Source organism: Vitis vinifera, chromosome 4, assembly GCF_030704535.1.
Source record: "Vitis vinifera cultivar Pinot Noir 40024 chromosome 4, ASM3070453v1".
Classification (NCBI taxonomy): domain Eukaryota; kingdom Viridiplantae; phylum Streptophyta; class Magnoliopsida; order Vitales; family Vitaceae; genus Vitis; species Vitis vinifera.
In genome coordinates, this window is record NC_081808.1 from 324,206 (window position 1) to 340,071 (window position 15,866).

Sequence of the window (15,866 nt, forward strand, 5' to 3'; positions counted from 1 at the left end):
TGATTCATGGGTCTAGGCAACTGATTACTACTCAAAAAGTGTTATTTGATAGCTTGTAATTAACTCTTTTAAACACTTTTGAGTAGTAGTTATCACTTTTTAACCCAATTAACATATTAAGGACCCTTACAATCAATTCTAATCAAATTGTGTTAAGTTTTGGTGTTTTGATAGCTTTTTTATCACCAAAGCAATCCGAGATTGAGGAGAGTTCTTTGGAATCCATGGCAAAGATGTCCGGACAGGGCGTCCGGACACACCATCGGAGGGCGGCGGAATATGGGTTGTGGCAGGCTGTCGGAATGACGTAGCAAGGTTTGCTCACTTTAGTCAATGTTTTCCATCCGGACAACATATCCGGATAGGATATGCTATCGTCCGGGGTGTGATGTGCACGAGTGTCGTGTGCTTCTCCCTAAAGGAGTCCGGATAGCATGGCGGCGCGTGTCCTCTTGGGGAATCTGAATGGAGTTGCACCGGATAGCAATGCGCGCTCCGTGTCATCAGGGGAAGGGGTCCCTACACCTTGTACACGCAGATGGTCCCCCTTGCAACGCGCGGATATCTCACTCCCAAAATTCTGTCTGGTCAGACATGTCTGGATCCTCTGATCGGATATTTCACATCTGGATATCTCACAACCGGATGGGAGAGGAGGACGTTTCAACTTCCCCGGTCAGACATGTCCGGATCCTCTGATAGCGCCTACCCGGAGAGTTTTTCTCTCAGTATACAGTGCCGCAGTGTTCTCCTGAAGCTTCCTGATATTTCCAACCGACATCTTGAAATATTTTGCTTTAGATATTTGATGTCTAAATCCCCAAACTCTCCTTGTAACCCACCTATCATAGGATTTCTTAGTCTTTAAGTAAGAAAAATGGTGAATAACCTCTGATATATATAGTTTGTAATTTTCTTTATAAGAAATTATGATGTAATCGGCGGAAGAAAGAAATATATTTCACAGAGCACTTGCTCTGATTTTCATATATATTTTTGTTTTCTCATTCTTTTTCTTACTAGCCAAACAAGCTCTGAGGAAGTTTCCTCAGAGAATGAGTGGCTAGACTTTTAGTTCCTTGGAGCTAAGGTTGCCGGGAAAGGTTTCAAGTGCAAGAATTTATAGCTTTGTGGTTTCGGCCATTAATGAAGAGAAAGTATGATCCTTTAATGATTTCTATGTTTTTTAGTTAACTTAAAACACCTTCAATTCACTTGAGCCAACACTTGGTAAGGCAAGTGATCTCCGTCCATGGGGATGCACTAGTTTGCCTCTTGCGAGCTTTTGAGAAGTGACTTGAAAGTAGGATTTTCTATAATTGCCAACACTTGGTAAGCTTTTGGACTCCAAGGAGACATCCATTAGTTATCTTTTGCGAGCTTGAGAAAGGAAGTCCAAAGTTAATGATCACCTTGAATGGCAAATGCTAGATGAGAGGCACGAGCCATTGCAAGTTGCATCAGTGAGAAGAAACTAGAGCTGAAATCCATTTAAAGGATACATCTGTACAACACCGGTTAGAGAATTGACTATATGTAAATTCTCTAATGCGAGGAAATGAACCAAATGACCGAAGCTCTATTTTTGCATAAGGAACCTCCCTTGTGAACCTAAACCTTCAAGGAATGTTTTTTTTCATAAGTCATTTACATTACTTTCTTTTTAGTTAGCTTTAAACAAAATCTCATTTAAACAAAGTTTATGTTTTATTTCTTAAGCTAACCTTGAAATGAAAATAAGATGAAGCAAAAATAACTTGTAATGTACACCTTGGGAAACACATGATATTTTAGCATCGTGTAGCAGATTGCAAAATCAAATTTCGTGAGGAATCAGGTGCCCATAAATCTGGTATCTTCATAATGGCATATAGAGGAAAGTCAAGGTAAACGAAACCATCATATTCTTCAACTTGCAGCCAACCAAATATGTTCAAGTCCATTCAATACAGTCCATAAAAAAAAAATTTTTTTTCTTTCTAGAATTCGAATCTGAGCCTCACGACTAAAACCGAATACGTACAAAGCATCTATTCTAAAAATAAAAAAATTAAATTGAATTAAAAATTTTGGATATTATAAAGCAGAATACGTACAAATTCTGTTGAAAGGTGAGTCATAACAGTTAAAAATTTATATATAATTTTTATATATATTTTAATTAGTTGTCAATTTTGGATATTATCAAATAAAATTTTTTATGTATAATTTACTTTAGTCAGTATTGTCCAACATAATTAAATAATACCATGGTGGCTTAGGTTAATTCTAAAATGATGGGAAATAAATCAAAATGGTAATGGACTAATGACAGAAAAATTATCATACAAAATACCTAGGCAAACCATAGGTGAAAAAAAAATGTAATATAAATTCCATATATTATTATTTAATATCAATTTTCAGTCACCATCATATGATTTTTCATAAAATAAAATAAAAAGGTAAAAAGTAAATGTTCATTATGTTTGTTAGTATAGTATCAAAAGAAACTTATTAAATTTTTAGAAATATAATTTAGATTTAAAAGTAATTGTAAAAATTTGAAAATAAGACTCATATTATGAAAACATTAAAAAATATTATAATTTAACCACAAAGATAATGAGTATGACTAAGATTGACGATTATTTTGAAGTATCTTACATGGATAGTTGATTTTTATTCAAATTTTAAACAAATTCATACTAAAAACCCATAACGCTTGCTAAATCTAATCTTGTAACCTGGTGTTTTGTTCTTAGAATATATATATATATATATATATATATATATATATATATATATTTCCGCTGCTCCAAGTAAGCTGGAGATGAAAGGGACCACCAATCACGATCAATGGTTAGATCAAAATTAGCTTATCTGTGTTACACACGACTCCTGGCTCCTTCGTAATTAATCCCAACACATAGGCCATTTTGTAAAATTCAGTAAATAAATTCTGACAGCCAACCAGATTTTGAAAATGAACCGTCCCAACGCCACAAAAATGCCGAAAGTAAACTTTTTATTTGCCAAAATTCCATTCCCCGCTCTGTTTCTCCTCCTCGTCCTCTCCTTACCCTTTCAAGTAATTTTCGAAAATCTGGACGATGAACTATCAATCCTACTAGACGTTAAACAACAACTGGGCAATCCCTTGTCACTCCAATCTTGGAATTCCTCATCCTCACCCTGTGATTGGCCGGAAATTACATGCATCGACAATATCGTCACTGAAATTTCACTCAGCGACAAGACCATCACAAAGAAAATTCCGGCTAGAATTTGTGACCTCAAGAACCTTATCGTACTTGACGTCTCCAACAATTACATTCCAGGCAAGTTCTCGGATATTCTAAATTGTTCTAAGCTGGAGCATCTCCTCTTGAAGCAAAACTTCTTCGTGGGTCCAATTCCAACTGACATTGATTGACTTTCACGTCTCCGGTACCTAGACCTCACAGCAAACAACTTCTCTGGAGATATTCCCACAGCAATTGGGAGGCTACGGGAGCTGTTCTACTTGTTTCTGGTTCAAAATGAGTTCAACGGCACCTGACCAATGGAGATTGGTAATTTGGCGAATCTTGAACAATTGGCCATGGCCTATAATGAAAAATTCCAGCCTTCAGCCCTTCCAAAAGAGTTTGGCGCATTGAAGAAGCTGAAATATTTGTGGATGACGGAGGCGAATTTGATTGGCGAAATACCGGAGAGCTTCAACAATCTATCGAATCTGGAACTCTTGGACCTCTCAGTCAACAAATTGGAAGGTACGATCCCGGGAGGCATGCTTACGTTGAAGAATTTGAACTATTTGCATTTATTCATTAATAGATTGTCCGGCCACATTCCTTCATCCATAGAAGCTCTCAACTTGAAACAAATTGATCTTTCCGACAACCATTTGATGGTCCATACCAGCGGGTTTCGGGAAGCTACAAAATTTGACGGGTTTGAATCTTTTCTGGAATCAGTTGTCAGGAGAGATACCAGCAAATATAAGCCTCATTCCTACACTAGAAACCTTCAAAGTTTTTAGCAATCAATTGAGTGGAGTTTTGCCCCCAGCATTTGGCCTTCATTCGGAGCTCAAATTCTTTGAGATTTTTTAGAATAAACTAAGCGGGGAATTACCTCAACATTTATACGCTAGGGGGGCTTTGCTTGGAGTGGTCGCTTCCAACAACAATCTCAGCGGGGAAGTGCCCACGTCCCTCGGGAATTGCACAAGTTTACTCACCATTCAGTTTTCCAACAATCGTTTTTCAGGTGGGATTCCTTCCGGAATCTGGACATCCCCGAACATGGTATCGGTGATGTTAGATGGAAATTCATTCTCAGGGACACTTCCAAGTAAATTGGCAAGGAATTTGTCTAGAGTGGAGATCGCTAACAACAAGTTTTATGGTCCAATTCCTGCTGAAATCTCTTCCTGGATGAACATCTCTGTGCTCAATGCCAACAACAATATGTTGTCTGGAAAAATTCCAGTGGAATTGACTAGTCTTTGGAACATCACTGTTCTGTTGCTTGATGAGAATCAATTCTCGGGTGAACTTCCATCCCAGATCATCTCATGGAAGTCGCTCAATAAGTTAAATCTCTCAAGAAACAAACTTTCTGGCCTAATTCCCAAGGCATTAGGTTCTTTAACTAGCCTTAGTTACCTCGACCTGTCAGAAAACCAGTTCTCAGGTCAAATTCCTCCTAAACTTGGCCATTTGAACCTTATTATCCTCCATCTTTCGTCCAACCAACTCTCTGGGATGGTCCCCATTGAGTTTCAACATGAAGCATATGAAGACAGTTTCTTGAACAATCCCAAGTTGTGTGTCAATGTTCCCACTTTGAACCTCCCTAGATGTGATGCCAAACCCGTCAACTCCGACAAATTGTCAACCAAATATCTCGTTATGATCCTAATTTTCGCTCTAGCTGGTGCTTTCGTCTCCTTGTCCAAGGTTCATATCTATCATAGGAAGAATCACAGTCAGGACCATACAGCTTGGAAATTTACTCCATACCATAAACTAGATCTCGATGAATACAACATATTGTCCAGTTTGACAGAAAATAATCTGATCGTATGTGGTGGGTCAGGGAAAGTATACCGAGTTGCTAATAACCGTTCTGGTGAACTCTTAGCGGTTAAAATGATTTGTAATAACAGGAGATTGGATCAAAAGCTTCAGAAACAATTCGAAACAGAAGTCGAGATATTGAGCACCATGCGCCATGCCAATATAGTGAAGTTGTTGTGCTGCATATCAAATGAAACCTCTAGTCTTCTTGTTTACGAGTACATGGAGAAGCAGAGTTTGGATAGATGGCTTCATGGGAAGAAGCAGAGAACATCGTCCATGACAAGTTCAGTTCATAACTTCGTCTTGGATTGGCCAACAAGGTTGCAGATTGCCATTGGAGCTGCAAAAGGCCTATGCCACATGCATGAATACTGTTCTGTCCCAATCATACATCGAGATGTGAAGTCCAGCAACATCTTGCTAGATGCCGAGTTCAACGCGAAAATTGCGGATTTTGGATTGGCTGAGACGTTGGTCAAGCAAGGAGAACCCAACACCATGTCAAGAATTGCAGGCTCTTACGGGTATATTGCCCCTGGTATGACCATCAAGGCCCTCCTTTCCACATGTTTTCATTTCCATAATTTATCGATAATTTGTATCATACCATTCTTGTATACTTGGATGATAGAGTATGCTTATACAACAAAGGTGAACAAGAAGATCGATGTATATAGCTTTGGAGTAGTCTTGCTTGAGCTTGTGACAGGTAGAGAACCCAACAATGGGGACGAGCACATGTGCCTTGCGGAATGAGCATGGAATCAGTTCAGAGAAGGGAAAACCATTGAGGAAGTGGTAGACGAGGAGATCAAGGAACAATGTGATAGAGCACAAGTGGCCACTCTCTTCAAACTAGGCATTAAGTGCACTAACAAATTACCATCCAATAGGCCCACAATGAAAGAGGTTTTGAAAATTCTTCAATAGTGCAGTCCTCAGGAGGGCCATGGAAGAAATAAAAAGGACCATGAAGTTGCACCTCCACTTTGAAATGACACTTATCCCACCACTTACAAGTTGTGAGGATAAAGCCCTTAAAAACATGATATGATGTAATAAATTTGGAAGTCATTATTTATTTAATGATGTTCCGATTTCACTTTTATCTATCCTTATTCCATGTATTATACTTTATGAGTATTCTCGCCTGCATCTTTTGCATTGCACTAGCTTAGGTGCATTAAGAGTTGCATAGAAGATCTATGTCATGGGTTCCTTGCAAATATATTACTTGTTCACAACCAGTTCATGGGTCTAGGAAGCCCATTAAATGGCTTCATGGGAAGAAGCAGAGAACATCGTCCATGACAAGTTCAGTTCATAACTTCGTCTTGGATTGGCCAACAAGGTTGCAGATTGCCATTGGAGCTGCAAAAGGCCTATGCCACATGCATGAAAACTGCTCTGCCCCGATCATACACCGAGATGTGAAGTCCAGCAACATCTTGCTAGATGCCGAGTTCAACGCGAAAATTGCGGATTTTGGATTGGCCAAGATGTTGGTCAAGCAAGGAGAGCCCGACACCATGTCAGGAATTGCAGGCTCTTACGGATATATTGCCCCTGGTAAGACCATCAAGGCCCTCATTTCCACATGTTTTCATTTCCATAATTTGTCGATAATTTGTATCATACCATTCTTGTATACTTGGATGATAGAGTATGCTTATACAACAAAGGTGAACAAGAAGATTGATGTATATAGCTTTGGAGTAGTCTTGCTTGAGCTTGTGACAGGTAGAGAACCCAACAATGGGGACTAGCACATGTGCCTTGCGGAATGAGCATGGAATCAGTTCAGAGAAGGGAAAACCATTGAGGAAGTGGTAGACGAGGAGATCAAGAAACAATGTGATAGAGCACAAGTGGCCACTCTCTTCAAGCTAGGCATTAAGTGCACTAACAAATTACCATCCAATAGGCCCACAATGAAAGAGGTTTTGAAAATTCTTCAATAGTGCAGTCCTCAGGAGGGCCATGGAAGAAATAAAAAGGACCATGAAGTTGCACCTCCACTTTGAAATGACACTTATCCCACCACTTACAAGTTGTGAGGATAAAGCCCTTAAAAACATGATATGATGTAATAAATTTGGAAGTCATTATTTATTTAATGATGTTCCGATTTCACTTTTATCTATCCTTATTCCATGTATTATACTTTATGAGTATTCTCGCCTGCATCTTTTGCATTGCACTAGCTTAGGTGCATTAAGAGTTGCATAGAAGATCTATGTCATGGGTTCCTTGCAAATATATTACTTGTTCACAACCAGTTCATGGGTCTAGGAAGCCCATTAAATGGCTTCATGGGAAGAAGCAGAGAACATCGTCCATGACAAGTTCAGTTCATAACTTCGTCTTGGATTGGCCAACAAGGTTGCAGATTGCCATTGGAGCTGCAAAAGGCCTATGCCACATGCATGAAAACTGCTCTGCCCCGATCATACACCGAGATGTGAAGTCCAGCAACATCTTGCTAGATGCCGAGTTCAACGCGAAAATTGCGGATTTTGGATTGGCCAAGATGTTGGTCAAGCAAGGAGAGCCCGACACCATGTCAGGAATTGCAGGCTCTTACGGATATATTGCCCCTGGTAAGACCATCAAGGCCCTCATTTCCACATGTTTTCATTTCCATAATTTATCTATAATTTTTATCATACAATTCTTGTATACTTGGATGATAGAGTATGCTTATACAACAAAGGTGAACGAGAAGATCGATGTATATAGCTTTGGAGTAGTCCTGCTTGAGCTAGTGACGGGGAGAAAACCCAACAGCGGGGACGAGCACATGTGCCTTGTAGAATGGGTATGGGATCAGTTCAGAGAAGGGAAAACCATTGAGGAAGTGATGGATGAGGAGATCAAGGAACAATGTGAAAGAACACAAGTGACCACTCTCTTTAGTCTAGGCCTCATGTGCACTACCACATTACCATCCACTAGGCCAACAATGAAAGAGGTTTTGGAAATTCTTCGACAGTGTAGTCCTCAGGAGGGCCTGGTAGAAAGAAAAAGGACCATGAAGTTGCACCTCCACTTTGAAATGACACTTACCCCACCACTTACAAGTTATGACGATAAAGCCCTTAAAAACATGATGTGATGTAATAAATTTGGAAGTCATTATTTATTTAATGATGTTCCGATTTCACTTTTATCTATCCTTATTCCATGTATTATACTTTATGAGCATTCTTGTTTGCATCTTTTGCATTGCACTAGCTTAGGTGCATTAAGAGTTGCACAGAAGATCTATGTCATGGGTTCCTTGCAAATATATGACTTGTTGACAACCAGTTCATGGGTCTAGGAAGCCCATTAGAGGTTGTAATAAACCACTTCCTAATTGGAAGAATGGCTAGTCTTAGCTATTGGGATGAGTTTCCAATGGTAAGTGCATTAGTGTGTATGCTTACATATTGGACATGACCTATGGTGAATCATGACTTAAGGTTATCAAGCAGTCATGACCTTATCAAACTGCTTCATTATGTTGTCTCTCAACCTTGAGAGAATATCGAGCTTGTACTAAAGTCAGCAATGACTTTGACATACGGGTGAAATCATAAGTTGATCATATATTCCCTATGGATTGAGTCACTGTTGATGGAAGATGGTAGTGATAGGTATTTTCAATAAAAACACCATGATGTCTCTTGGGATTAAGACAACGTGCCCCTTTTAGTGATCCTAAAGAGGTGTGTTCATAGAAACTATGGTCATAATAGTTCCTTAAGTAAAACTCGACATAGGCTCTTTGAGAGCTAAGACATGTCAATTGAATACACAATATGAGGATTTATAACTCAAAGATGGTAGAGGTAGTCTTGAAAGACTAATAACTTTCACTTTGTTAGACTACGAATATCAGTTCATGGGAAGACTAAACACAATAAATAGCAAGTCACAAACCTGAACATTTGGTATCTCATTGTTATTTTCAATAAAATAACAATGAGATGGTAAGTTGATCATATATACCCTATGGATTAGGTCATTGTTAATGGAAGATGGTAGCAATAGGTATTTTCAATAAAAGTACCATAATATCTCTTGGGATTAAGATAGTGTGCCCCCTTGGATGATCCTAAAGAAGTGTGTTCATGGAAACTATAGTCATAGTAATTCCTTAAGTAAAACTCAACATAAGCTCTTTGAGAGCTAAGACATGTCAATTGAATACACAATAGGAGGATTTATAACTCAAGGATGATAGAGGTAGCCTTGAAAGACTAATAACTTTCACTTTGTTAGACTACAAATACCAGTTCATGGGGAGACTAAACACAATAAATAGCAAGTCACAAGCTCGAGCATTTGGTATCTCGTTGTTATTTACATAGGATACCGAAGTTCAATTGATTCTCTGTAGTGGGATGTTGAATCAACTTTAGAATTGGATTTTGAGAGAGTCAGTATTCCTATGGCTCCCAATGGTCCTTGCTCTAAGCTTATATACTTTGTTGGCATGGATTATAAGAGTCAGATTGGCTCTAGATTTACTTTTGTACATAAGGGCATTTTGATAATTACGCAAGGTTACATAAAGGTAAGTGAACAAGGTTTTTAGATTGGGTTAATTGATTAATTAGTAGGCCTTGTTTGATTAATTAATCAATTAAGACTTTTTTGGGCTATATTAAGTGACCTAAGCCCTTAGTGGGCTCAAGTCACTTAAACCTAATAGAAAACCCTATAAATACCCCCTTAAGGGTTAGAGTTTGTATAGTTTTTCTAAAGAGCCATCTTCTATCTCCAGAGAGAGAAAGAAAGAGAAAGAGTCATAGTGTCCACCTCCCTTCTATCTCTACTAGAAGTGTGTCAAGATCAAGGTTCAAGTCATTGGGAGGAAGACTTTGGATTTACGAGACTTCTGCGATTTCGTTCTTCATTTTCACCACGTGGATTTGATTCAAGAACATCCGAATTTAAGGTATGGTTTTCATTAGCACTTTCTGAATCCCTTTAAAGTTTAAAAATGTTATTTTTCCTTTGTGCATAGGATTAATTTAGAAAATGCTTAGAATAGTTATGCATGTTCCAAACCTGATCTGAGCTTAGGAAATGGAGAGATCCTAGTTTTTTCCCTCAATGTTTGTGCTCCAAAGTGTTGAGATAGTTTAGAGGGTGACATGATGATTGACATAATACCTTATGTAGATAACCTAGTGAATCCCTTCTCCAAGACATTAATAGGGAGAGTCTTTGTTGGTCACATGGATAGCATAGGTTTCAGATGAGTATTTGGCATGCTTTAAAGGCATGATACTTTGAGGGCTAATAGGAGAATGTTAGGATAAAGCCCTTAAAAGTATGACATGATGTAATAAATTTGGAATTCATTATTTATTTAATGATGTTCTAGTTTCACTTTTATCAATCTTTATTCCATGTATTATACTTTATGAGCATTCTTGTCTGCATTTTTTGCATTGTACATGACTTAAGTGCATTAGGAGTTACATAGAAGATCTAAGTAATGGGTTTCTAGCAAATAAATGACTTGTTCACAACTGATTCATGGGTCTAGGCAACTGATTACTACTCAAAAAGTGTTATTTGATAGCTTGTAATTAACTCTTTTAAACACTTTTGAGTAGTAGTTATCACCTTTTAACCCAATTAACATATTAAGGACCCTTACAATCAATTCTAATAAAATTGTGTTAAGTTTTGGTGTTTTGATAGCTTTTTTATCACCAAAGCAATCCGAGATTGAGGAGAGTTCTTTGGAATCCATGGCAAAGATGTCTGGACAGGGCGTCTGGACACACCATCGGAGGGCGGCGGAATATGGGTTGTGGCAAGCTGTCGGAATGACGTAGCAAGGCTTGCTCACTTTAGTCAATGTTTTCCATCCGGACAACATATCCGGATAGGATATGCTATCGTCCGCGGTGTGATGTGCACGAGTGTCGTGTGCTTCTCCCTGAGGGAGTCCGGATAGCATAGCGGCGCGTGTCCTCTTGGGGAATCCGGATGGAGTTGCACCGGATAGCAATGCGCGCTCCGTGTCATCAGGGGGAGGGGTCCCTACACCTTGTACACGCAGACGATCCCCCTTGCGACGCGCGGGTATCTCACTCCCGAAATTCTGTCTGGTCAGACATGTCCGGATCCTCTGATCGGATATTTCACATCTGGATATCTCACAGCCGGATGGGAGAGGAGGACGTTTCAACTTCCCTGGTCAGACATGTCCGGATCCTCTGATAGCGCCTACCCGAAGAGTTTTTCTCTCAGTATATAGTGTCGCGGTGTTCTCCTGAAGCTTCCTGATATTTTCGACCGACATCTTGAGATATTTTGCTTTAGATATTTGATGTCTAAATCCCCAAACTCTCTTTGTAACCCACCTATCATAGGATCTCTTAGTCTTTAAGTAAGAAAAAGGGTGAATAACCTCTGATATATATAGTTTGTAATTTTCTTTATAAGAAATTATGATGTAATCGGCGGAAGAAAGAAATATATTTCACAGAGCACTTGCTCTGATTTTCATATATATTTTTGTTTTCTCATTCTTTTTCTTACTAGCCAAACAAGCTCTGAGGAAGTTTCCTCAGAGAATGAGTGGCTAGACTTTTAGTTCCTTGGAGCTAAGGTTGCCGGGAAAGGTTTCAAGTGCAAGAATTTATAGTTTTGTGGTTTCGGCCATTAATGAAGAGAAAGTATGATCCTTTAATGATTTCTATGTTTTTTAGTTAACTTAAAACACCTTCAATTCACTTGAGACAACACTTGGTAAGGCAAGTGATCTCCGTCCATGGAGATGCACTAGTTTGCCTCTTGCGAGCTTTTGAGAAGTGACTTGAAGGTAGGATTTTCTAGAATTGTCAACACTTGGTAAGCTTTTGGACTCCAAGGAGACATCCATTAGTTATCTTTTGTGAGCTTGAGAAGGGAAGTCCAAAGTTAATGATCACCTTGAATGGCAAATGCTAGATGAGAGGCACGAGCCATTGCAAGTTGCATCAATGAGAAGAAACTAGAGTTGAAATCCATTTAAAGGATACATCTGTACAACACCGGTTAGAGAATTGACTATATGTAAATTCTCTAATGCGAGGAAATGAACCAAATGACCGAAGCTCTATTTTTGCATAAGAAACCTCCCCTGTGAACCTAAACCTCCAAGGAATGTTTTTCTTCATAAGTCATTTCCATTACTTTCTTTTTAGTTAGCTTTAAACAAAATCTCATTTAAACAAAGTTTATGTTTTATTTCTTAAGCTAATCTTGAAATGAAAAAGCACCAATTTAACTTTGAATTGGTATCAGTTGTGAGTTGAAAACCCTTTCCAGTGAACGATCCTAGAGCCACTATGCTATATTAGCTAAAGTTATCCTAATGCATAGTGATATAGGTTATAAATTTTGTTGATCACTCCCTCAGTCAAGGAGCACCAACTGGACATGAATCAGCTAAGACACCAATTGGGAATGAATCAGCAACCCACTAGAGGTTGTAGTGCACCATACCACCTTCTAATTGGAGGGATGACTAGTCTTAATTATCAGGATGAGTTTCCCATGGTGAGTGCATTACTATGTATGGTTACATATTAGACAAGACCTACGGTGTGTCATGGCTTAAGGCTATCAAGTAGTCATGACCTTACCAACCAACTTCATTGTGTCATCTCTCAACCTTAAGAGAATATTGAGTTTATACTAAAGTTAGCAATGGCTTTGACCTACGGGTGAGATCATAAGCTAATCATATATTCCCTATGGATTGGGTCATTGTTGATGGAAGTCGGTAGCAATAGGTATTCTCAAAAGAGGTACCATGATATCTCATGGGATTTAGACAGTGTGTCCCCTTGGGTGATCCTAAGAAAGTGTGTTCATACAAACTATGACCATAGTAGTTCCTTAAGTGGAACTTGACATAGACTCTTTAACAGCTAAGACATGTCAATTAAATATATAATTGGACGATCTGTAACTCAAAGATAGTAGAGGTAATCTTTAAGGATTGATAACTTTCACCTTATTAAACTACAAACACTAATTCATGGGAAAACTAAACATAATGGATAGCAGGTCACGGATCCGAGCACGTAATATCTCATTGTTATTTACATAGGATATTGGAGTTCAATTGATTCTCTATGGTGGAATGTTGAATCAACTTTAGAATTGGATTTTGAGAAAGTCAGTACTCCTACAGGTCCCAATAGTCCACACTCTAAGCTCATATAACCTATTGACACATATTATGAGGGTCGGATTGGCTTTAGGTTCATTTTTGTGTATAAGGGCATTTTGGTAATTACACAAGGTTACACAAGGATAAGTTAACAAGGTCTCTGGATTGGACTAATTGATTAATTAATAGGCCTTATTGGGTTAATTAATCAATTAGGACTCATTTTGAGTTAGATTAAATGACCCAAGCCCATGTGGGCTCAAGTCACTTAAGCCCACTTAGGAACCCTATAAATACCCCCTAGGAGTTAGGGTTTCCACAACTTTTGTCCTCCACCTGTTAGGATAGAGCCCTTAAAAGTATAACATGATGTAATAAATTTGGAATTCATTATTTATTTAAGATGTTCTAGTTTCACATTTTTTATTTAATGTGAAGACGTTTGGAACCCATCCCTCCTTCACAGATTTATCCAAAAGTTGCATGCTCTGACTCAAGTTTCCATGCATACACAACCCTCTGAAGTGATCATCAACTCCATTACCTTAGTAGTTTTTTCCATGTCAAGCATACAGTTAGTTTTGAGAGCGAGACCCACTTTCACTATGAACTCAATGACCGTGCTTCGATCAACTAGTTTGGCATTTTCATTTCTTTATGGCAGCCAAATTTGGACTATATCTAACACTTGGCAGCCAAAGGGCATGAATCAAAAACAGAGGAAAGCGACAGAAAAAAAAAAAAAAAAAAAACAAAGCACAAATGGTTGAAACAAAACGAACTAATAAAAGCCACATTTTATGTTTCAATCAACCGGCTTAGATGTAGGTGAGTGAAACTGAAAAGATTTTAAACAAGAACACGAGTATTATTCAGACATTCTATAGGAAAGCTACAACAGAGATAATTCATGCTCAAACATAACCAAAGGAAATGAGGCATGAATCAACTATAACCAAATCACAAAAACCAAGAGATTAACAATAACAAGTGTGTGTCCTACGGTTATCCAGACCCAAAACATGGAAAATTTTAGAATCTAATTGATAAATGAAAGAAAAAAAATGGAAAAAATGGAAGAAAATTAAATACACAATTTAAAGGACTGAGAACCTGACCTGAACTCTCCTGTGAGATTTAGCAATTTATGAACGTATCTTCAGGCCCCTGTAGATGAATCCATGCTTGGTGGTAGTATGCTTATTGATGATAGTCTGGAGATGTGGAAATCAAATGATTCTGATGAACTAAATTTGATGTGTGATGAGATAGATGACGTGTTATCTAAGGATCACAAAGTTCATCAATAGAAACTCGTTTGATGATGCGTCAATCTGATGGAGAGAATCCGTTGATAAAAAATGATGAAATGCCAATTTGAAGATAGTGACTGCGATTCATCTCCCGATATGAATCTAATGAGAACGTTCAGGAGTTAGAAATGGAGAGCTCTAATGGCAGTGGTGATTTGCAGCAACGTCAATCTCTGGTGGCAGTGATAGCAAGCTCTAATGGTGGTAAACTATGCCGACAAAGACAATCTCCATGAATTGCACAACAAACTTCAATGGCGATCTCCAGTGGTGGTGATGAATTCTCCTACAACAATGAACTCTCATTCTCCTGAAGAGATGAACTCTCAAATGTCGGTGAATTATTTTTATATATTTTTTTAATAAATTTTAAATGAAATAAAATAAATAAATTTTAAATTTTTATATATTTTTTTAAACTCATTTAACTTATTTTAATTTTTCAATTATAAAATTAAATAATTTGAAAATATATAAATTTCTAACTAATTTTAATTATATTTTATTTTCTTTTATAATTTTCATATATAGTATAACCAATACCAATGTTTTCAAAATCAGACCGATGTTTGAACCGGAAAAGTTACCAGTTCACGGTTCATTAGTCGAACTGGTAGTCAAACCGCGGTCGAATCAATGACATCATAAATAATAATTTTTTTCTTTTTTCTCACTAACTAATCCCACATTGGAAATGGATCAAAAATATGTAGGAATTGTGGTATAAAAGGCAAGTTAGAATCATTAACTTGCAAGACTAAAAGCTTATTGGGCTTGATGACAAACGGGTTGGATAGGCTCCTCATGAAGTGATCCGGTTCTCTTATGGTATCAAAACTTTTTTTATGGCTTTAAACTAAATAAATAAATAAACTATTCGGATCGCTAAGAATCGCCCGGTTGGGGCGGTTCACTAGTTCAACCGTTGGTTTGATGCCCAAACGGTTTTTTGGGTGGACCAGACTGGTTTTGTTACCGATCGGACCAACTGGTCCGGTCCGATTTTTAAATCATTATCAAATACAATAAAATAATTTTCCTTAACATTTCTTTTATTTTTTTAGTACTTCTCAAGAATCAAACATAATCATAAGACTAATCATATTTTTTATTATAAGATCATTCGAATACAATGCCCCAAGTGAGAATCCCAAAACGTTTTTCAATGTTTTACTAATATTAAGATTTTGAAAATCTATACAATTTCTTTTTTTTTTTTTTTAATATTTGGATGATAGAGCATGAGTATACAAGAAAGGTCAATGCAAAGATCAATGCCTACAATCTTGAAATTGCACTTCTAGAGTTGGGCCCTAA

At 37.8% G+C, this 15,866-nt stretch overlaps 2 protein-coding genes and 1 pseudogene across 2 annotated transcripts; all 3 read left to right on the top strand.

Moving 5' to 3' along the window:
* Positions 1–2,989: 2,989 nt before the first annotated feature.
* LOC100261212 (receptor-like protein kinase HSL1) lies at positions 2,990–5,999 on the top strand (annotated as a pseudogene).
* Positions 6,000–6,348: 349 nt separating this feature from the next.
* On the top strand, positions 6,349–6,835 carry LOC132253600 (leucine-rich repeat receptor-like serine/threonine-protein kinase BAM1). Its single transcript, XM_059736094.1, has 2 exons — positions 6,349–6,638; positions 6,732–6,835. Exons 1-2 carry the CDS (start codon positions 6,377–6,379, stop codon positions 6,833–6,835), a joined length of 366 nt encoding a protein of 121 aa, XP_059592077.1. The 5' UTR covers positions 6,349–6,376.
* Positions 6,836–7,379: 544 nt separating this feature from the next.
* On the top strand, positions 7,380–14,546 carry LOC132253601 (MDIS1-interacting receptor like kinase 1-like). The gene is made up of 3 exons (XM_059736095.1): positions 7,380–7,669; positions 7,763–8,082; positions 14,400–14,546. The coding sequence occupies exons 1-3, from the start codon at positions 7,408–7,410 to the stop codon at positions 14,544–14,546; spliced, it is 729 nt and encodes a 242-aa protein (XP_059592078.1). The 5' UTR covers positions 7,380–7,407.
* Positions 14,547–15,866: the final 1,320 nt, after the last annotated feature.